Source organism: Benincasa hispida, chromosome 4, assembly GCF_027475165.1.
Source record: "Benincasa hispida cultivar pf3 chromosome 4, pf3_genome.v1.1, whole genome shotgun sequence".
NCBI lineage: Eukaryota > Viridiplantae > Streptophyta > Magnoliopsida > Cucurbitales > Cucurbitaceae > Benincasa > Benincasa hispida.
Window position 1 is genome coordinate 13,427,093 of NC_143481.1, and position 7,336 is coordinate 13,434,428.

The 7,336-nt window shown below is 32.0% G+C and overlaps 1 protein-coding gene across 2 annotated transcripts; it reads right to left on the reverse strand.

Annotated features, from left to right (window-relative positions):
• Nucleotides 1-3,172: 3,172 nt before the first annotated feature.
• Nucleotides 3,173-6,985, reverse strand: LOC120075212 (Remorin family protein). Of its 2 annotated transcripts, XM_039028423.2 has the most exons (4): nucleotides 6,623-6,985; nucleotides 5,599-6,447; nucleotides 5,184-5,265; nucleotides 3,173-3,557 (listed from the first exon to the last, which is right to left on the reverse strand). In XM_039028423.2, exons 2-4 carry the CDS (start codon nucleotides 6,330-6,332, stop codon nucleotides 3,345-3,347), a joined length of 1,029 nt encoding a protein of 342 aa, XP_038884351.1. In that variant the 5' UTR covers nucleotides 6,333-6,447; nucleotides 6,623-6,985; the 3' UTR covers nucleotides 3,173-3,344. The 2 variants fall into 2 exon arrangements, with proteins under 2 accessions (XP_038884351.1, XP_038884350.1); XM_039028422.2 differs by having other exon boundaries at nucleotides 5,599-6,985.
• Nucleotides 6,986-7,336: the final 351 nt, after the last annotated feature.

Below are 7,336 nucleotides of genomic sequence, written 5' to 3' on the forward strand. Positions count from 1 at the left end.
TTTATTTAATATGTAAATTTGAGATTTTATACATAAAATGTGATCTTTTCCCATCTTTTAACATGAATTTAAGATTCTATAAATATGATATTTTTAATTCTTTTCACGTGAACTCATAAAAATAGGGTAAAATAAAGTATGATTTTTTTTCCCACATTTTTTCATGTGAATAAAAGATTCCAGAGATAAAATATGATTTTTTTTTAAATTCTTTTTTCAAGTGAATACACACATTTTTTCATGTAAATTTAAGATTCTAGAGATAAAATATTATTTTTTAAAATTCTTTTTTCAAGTGAATGTATGAAAATGGGTGAATTTTTTTATTTAATGATTTTAATATGAAATTATATTATATAACTCTATGAGCATCAACTAAAAGGGACAATAAGGAGAATCAAGTATTTCTCTCTCATAACTCCTTTTAAATAGTATAGATAAATTTTAGGTAGTAAAATGTGTCATTGCTCTTACTAGCACATCTTTCTTGGGTTTATTGGAGAAATAAGGACTCTTTAGAACTTAATTGGATAAAATGTATTGTTTTCAAATTATTTAAGAAAAGGAGTGTTCTTTTGTCGTTATTTGAATGTGTCTCTAGAAGAGACGCATTTAACATTATTTTATTCTTTTTTTGACTGGTCTCCCCTGAATGCATCTCTTCGGGAGGCACATTCAAATAATTAAATTAAAAAAAGAAAAGAAAAGAAAAGGTGATTAACTTGATCGATCTCCCCTGAATGCATCTGACTTAATTGCATACCAAAATAACTTTTAAAATTATTAACTTGTTATTTAATTCTTTTTTAGGCCGATTTACCAAATATGACATTATCTACTATAAAGGCCTTGTGTAGGCTCACCTCTATATATCGAGTGTGATATTTTGATTGTGATGTTCCAATGGAAGAACAAGGTGATCCAACAAGACATCAGGATATTTCTATTCCACCTAATGTTTATAATGAATATCCAACAACCCCACTTGATCATTTTACACATAGTTCCATGATATCATTCCCTCAACATTTGAATTTTTTCCAACAACCCTTAGTACACTAAGTATGGAAGAAGGACAAACTTCATATGTCCTTCCAGATGTCCATAATCAGTACGTGACATATTGACATCGTGGCGAGCGGTATACACTTTACCGATGAGGGCCAATCATCAAGTGTAAGAGGCCGTGGCGATCATAGACACTATGTGACTCAACAAGATCAATCTATGCATAATAGAGGATCTTCTTCTAGTCATGAATAAAAAAAATTGTACTTATAATCAAATTTATTAATCAAATTCAAATAAAAAAAAATGTAGTTCAGTCTACAATTCAAACACCTCCACATCCTAAAGAACTTTGGAAATTATTAATACAATAGTCGGAAGTTAATATCCATATGTTTACATAAGTTTTTAACAACTTCAAACAAAAACGAAAGGATGGTGAAAGTATATTTAATATATATATATATATATATTGTTTGAACAAATTACAAATATCATAAATATTAACTAAAATTGTTTTAAAAAATGTATGTATATGAAAAAGAAATTTTTGGAACAAAGTACAAACTTTATCAATATTAAACATAATATTATATATATATATATATAAAATACAATAAAAGTGATTTTATTTTAGTTGTTGTACTTTCAAAATTTTAATGATTAAAAAAAAATCATGTTCACTTAATGTTCCAAACTTTGTTTAGACTAATAGTGTGTTTGGATTATATTTTCAAGTATTTAATTTAAAAAAAAAGTCATTTTAGAAGAAATTTGAGTGTTTGATAACCATTCAAAATATTTTTAAATGTTGTGCTTTCGTCATAGTCTTTCTATTTTAAATTTTAATTATTTTTTATTAAAAGTGTTTAAATAAAATTAAATTTAAAAAAATATATTTTTTTCTTAAATTAATCCAAACGACCTGAGAATTTTACAATAAAAAAAATTCTTATTTTCACTCTATTTAAAAACTTGAAAATGCATGTGTTTGACAAAATCTCTCCTGGGACTTTTTTAACGTTGTATCATGTGTTTTCTAAACTTTGAAAAAAAAGTTTAAAAAAATAATGAAAATCACAACCTTTTTTTTAATAAATAAAAAAGGCATCTCTTGAGTTGTTTGTTTAAAATAGTTTTTGAAAATAAGTGTATCAAATATATTTTTATTGTTTTTTTGTATTTTTGTTTCTAGAAACATAGAAACAAAAAAATGGATCGTGAACCAAACAAGTCTTAGTTTCTAAAGTTTATAGACTATACTGAACAATTCAATTTGAGGAACTAAATTAGAATTAAACTTAAAATACACAATCAAAATGGTATTTTAACCTTATTTTTAATATTGATTTCCTTCGAGTTTTAATTTTTTATAACAATATTTTAACCATCATGGATAGGAATGGCAATGAGATGGGGCAGAGTTGGGGATGCAGTCCCCATTCCTACCCCACACTGTTCCCCATTTTGGGAAGCAGAGGCCGAGGTCAAGATAGGGATCCCTCGTTCCCACTCCACCCCTGTACCCAATCAAACTAGGGATTTTTCATCCCAATTGGGTTACACACGGGACCTGACTCGCATAAAATTTTGTCATCCCTAATTATAGGTAAACCTAGTGATTAATAAAGAGCAATGAGTTTGATAAAATACTTAGAAAAAAATGAATAAATGAATTCAACCGGGGTAATATAAGTTGACTCAAATATTCATAAATTCTATATATATATATATATATACAAAGCAAAAATTAACATTTAATTGAAAGTTTCCTTCCGAATTCTAATATTTGAAGGGTGAAGTTAACAATGAATAAATATTACAATTTCAATATTTCCAAACCAGTTTCTGATATAAACTAGAATAAAATCTTTAGAACCATGTAGATGTCCTTTTTTAGATCAACAACATGTGAAATCTAACCTTAACTATGTTCAGATCAACATTATTAATATCCTCACTATTATTTGGATATAACTTATTTATATAGAGAATATTCTCAAACTAGCTATTAAAGAAAATAAAAACCAAGTGTTATAAATAGTAACCGACTGATTTGTTTGACGACAATCTTGTAGGTAATTTTGAGGCAAGTTCCAAATGTTGGTCCCCAATGGAATAATACTACAAAGCAGCACAAAGACAATAGAACACAACAAGCAACTAAAAACCAGAACAGACAAATATTTCACTTCAAAATTTCAATATTTTGTAACAATTCTGAGGTAAACACATTTTACAAATATTCAAGGAGAGAAAGAAGTGGCATTAAAGAAGGTAAAAGAAAAGGCTGATTAAACTTAAAGGGCAGGTGCCTGAATAGGAAAATATTGAATCTACCAACAGCACAGAGAAGGCAACTTGAAGGAGAAAGAAGAAGGCAAATGACCAGTCCTCCTAATATAATCAGCCTTTTCAGAAGTTCTTACAGATTTCTTATTTAGTTTTGCCTCTGCATTTGCACGTTTCTCTTCAGCTATTCTTCTCGTGGCTGCTAGTTTATCTGCCAGCATCTCTTGTGCACCAGCTTTCATTTTCTCCGCCTTTTTCTGTTAATATAATTATAAATAAATAAACAAACCATCTAGACTATTTATTGGACTTAACGTTGAAAGATATTAAGGGTTGTTTGGAACGCTGAGTTGATTATTATAGTCCGTGTTTGAGTTGTAAACTTTTTTAGGTAACAAATGAGGAGAGAAGGGTCCATAAAAGAGTAAACACCATAGACAATAAAAATTTTCAACTCTAGTTAAATGTAGGTTATAATAATTAAAAGCTCCAACTATTATAATGGGAGACCCGAACATTTAGTGGACTAAAACGGCTCACTCCACCCAAAACAAGTTGGAGGTCCAAACGCCTCCTTATAGATTGCAAAAAGATGGGTGGTTAAAATGCTATTTGAGTCTCTTTAGTTCGAGTTTAGTCTTATTTCTTAATTTAATCCTCGTAATTTTAAATGTTATCTTATAGTTTTTAATGGGTTGGTTTAATAATATTTCAAAACGTATCTCAATATTAGACCTTTTTTTATCTTGGATAGGATAATATATTGATATAATACAAGCTATGAACAATTGTATTACGATTTGAGCTGGATAAAAAAGAGAAATTGGGCGAGTTTTCCAAACTCGAGCTAGGCATAAGACGGGTGAGCCTTATTGCACCCTTTCAAATCTTAACTCAATCTTTCAATTTTTCTCTGACACATCAAAAGAAAAGGTGCGATGGATGAAAACTAATGACGGATACAATTTGAGAAATCCTAAAAATAAAAAATAGCACGGTTAGATTTTCACCTTAGAAAACTTTTTTGAAAACTCGTAAAAATAGTTTTTCGGTCCATCTTGGGTGAAATCGACCACAAAATTTTAGTTAAAATAATCAAAATGTTCCACTTATTGATTGTTTGGGACCTTCTCGGTACATCTCGCCAGATTATACACCGAGATTATGTACATTTCGGTGCTAATTTCGAACAAAATAACACCGAGATTTTATATATTTATGTTTTCTGGGTGAAATCCCGAACATAGTTAACACTGAAATTCATATATTGAGCTTTCTTGATGGAATCTCAAGTAGGATTAAGACCGGGATTCTATATATATCCCGAATCTTACCCAATTTTTTGAAAAGTTTGATATTTCCCAAAATTTAAAAATGTTGAATCAATTTGAAAAATCTATTTTGTAATTGGAAAACCCATTTGGAATTTTGAAAATTCATATAATTTTGAAAACATAAATTATGCTAAAATTTTGAAAAATTAATATAATATTTAGTAAACATAACCGACTTCGGAGAAAATTTGAAAATAGTACAAATTTTGGTATAAGATTTGGGAAGATTACATAAAAGAATTAGCAAATCTAATCAAGCGAGATGTATCGAGAAGACCCAAAACAATGGATAAACTGGAAAGAGTTGATTTCTTAACTAAAATCTCGTGGTCTACCTCGTCCGAGATGAATCGAGAAAAACTATTTTTACATGTTTTCAAAAAATGTACTAGTTCTGTAAGGTGAAAACCTAACCGTGCTATTTTTGACAAATTTCTATAAAATTTAGGAGATCCAGCAATACTATGGTGTAATAAAAAAACAGATTTGGATCAAGTTCAATGCACATCCAAGATTAGAAGAAAGTAAAAAATCAGGCTAAGAGGGTACCTCCATTTTTCTCATTTTTGACTCTGCTTTCCTCTTCTCGCTGGTTTCCCATGCTTGTATCTTCACTTCTTCACGTTTATACCTAGAAATGCAAAACAATCAGCATATCATGAACTACCAAGTTAAATCTAGCATTTTAAGTTCTCCAGATGCATCCTCAAGAAGGATCGCAAAGGGGGAGAAGACATTCAATCATCGGGTTTCCAGTTTGAAAGGATGTGTCTGATACCCTCTTTTATTTCCCTTTTTTGTTTCTAATGAAAAGACGAAAAAGGCCCACAAAATGGGATGCAACTAGTGTCTTGAACTTCAAAAGTAAAACAGAAGTCATCAATCAGGCCAAAGTGTTCACTGTTCAGAATTTGAAGGGCAAAGGCAAAACTAGAGAAGTAGTGAAAAGGGATCAAAGGGTTACCTTGCCATATGCTTGGCTCGCTCTGCCTCATCCCAAGCCATTGCTCTAGTTTCCATAGAGTCCATCTTTAGAGTCTGATCAGAGCTCTGGTTTTTCACCACCATGGCGGTAGAAGCAAAACCTGCTTGACGATCTTCAGTGGCTTGCATCTCATGGTGAGGCCTTGCTGGGGTGGAAGATCCAGAAGTTATAGGGCTTTGAAGAACAGGGGTTGTGGCTCTAACTGGAGTAGCCGTCCTTGAAGGCTCCTGACTCGCTATGGGAGTCATATCTGTTCCCATGTCCCTCACACACACAGATCTAACCACCGTCTTGCAGCTCTCCAATGGCTTATTGATTCTCCAAATGGGTTCATCGCATTCCATCTTCTTTGTTTCTGCTTCGTTTCGACTACTCATAGCAGAAGCAAATCCTCCATTTTCTTCTTGCCCTTCGATCCTTTTATCTCCACCGCTCAAATACTCATGCTCCTGTTGTGGCACAGCAGCTATAAGCCGCAAGTCATCAGCATTCGAGTTTCTATGCTTGATTTTAGACTCCCCTTTTTCTCCTCCTCGTGGCAACCCAAAAATCCATTTCTGTGCATCGTCCCACTTCGATGGAGTTGATTTAGCACTGACTATCCGGCGATGAAAACTGCCATTAACTCCATTTCCTCTATGAAACTCAAAACCCATAGCCTTTTCATGCTTTGATCCATTGTTGTCATACCCATTCTCGTCTCTTCCCCTCATTTTGGTCAAAAAAAAAAAAAAAAAAAAAAAAAACCTCTCTCACTCTCTCAGAGGCATATTATCAAACAGATGGCGTACAAACTTCAAAGATCACACAAAAACAACTGGACCCCAACTTCAAATGCAAACCAAAAAAAGATCTAGATTTCAGTATCAGTGGAACAGATAAAGAAGAAACCGAAAAGAGACATCCGAAAGCCCACAGAATTGAGAGAAAAAAGTTGCGTCCGCATTCAGGAGACGAATGAGGAAATGAAAACAATAAAACCCGACAAGAAGTAGAACCTCACCATGTCTGAATGCTGAAATTTACGTCACTGAAGAAGATAAGGGACCCATTTGAAGCAGTAAAGCCATGTAGATTTAGAAATTAACTCAAGAGTAAAGAAATGTGTAATTTCCATAGCAGAGAAACTCAGAATAGCAGGCAAATTAGTGAAAGAGGGTACAAATGTAATGATTTATAGAAGTAGAAGCTGGAAGGCTATGATCAGATTAACTTCACAACATTGAAGAAAGAATCAAAAGGGGGGTGGTGGGTTTGGTATGAAAGAGCGAAAATCTATGGTGAATTGGTAAATTTAAAGCATTGAAAAGCTGAGAAGTTGCAGCAGATCTGTTATGGAGAGAATTAAAAAAATAAGAGAGTATGGTTGGGAATAGAGACAAACCAGCATACATGTGGCTACTTGACAAGTCATTCCAAAAGAATAACTTAATATTAAAAAACAAACTAAGTTTAAAATACCATGATCCTTACCTAAAGACTATTTTACTTATCTATAAATAGGTGTTTGGTCCATTAACTTCACACTTCATATTCAATAACTAATTTTACCTACTTTTAAAATCTCCACGTTTGTCAACAAATTTCATCTTTTTTTCTTTCTCTCTAGCCCTCCCTCTAATTTTTATTAACTCTACCTATTGGTTGTCGTGGATGACCAACTTCAACAAGAATCGTTGTTGAATAATGTTGCCTCACTCCAACAACAATCATCACC

What these genes read in the sequence shown, in the direction of transcription:
- LOC120075212 (XM_039028423.2), bottom strand. Translation starts at nt 6,332, where the DNA reads ATGAGGGGAAGAGACGAGAATGGGTATGACAACAATGGATCAAAGCAT. An exon ending in CGAGCCAAGCATATGGCAAG is followed by an intron (nt 5,266 to 5,598) that starts GTAACCCTTTGA and finishes TTGCATTTCTAG; the next exon opens with GTATAAACGTGAAGAAGTGA. An exon ending in CAAAAATGAGAAAAATGGAG is followed by an intron (nt 3,558 to 5,183) that starts GTACCCTCTTAG and finishes TTATATTAACAG; the next exon opens with AAAAAGGCGGAGAAAATGAA.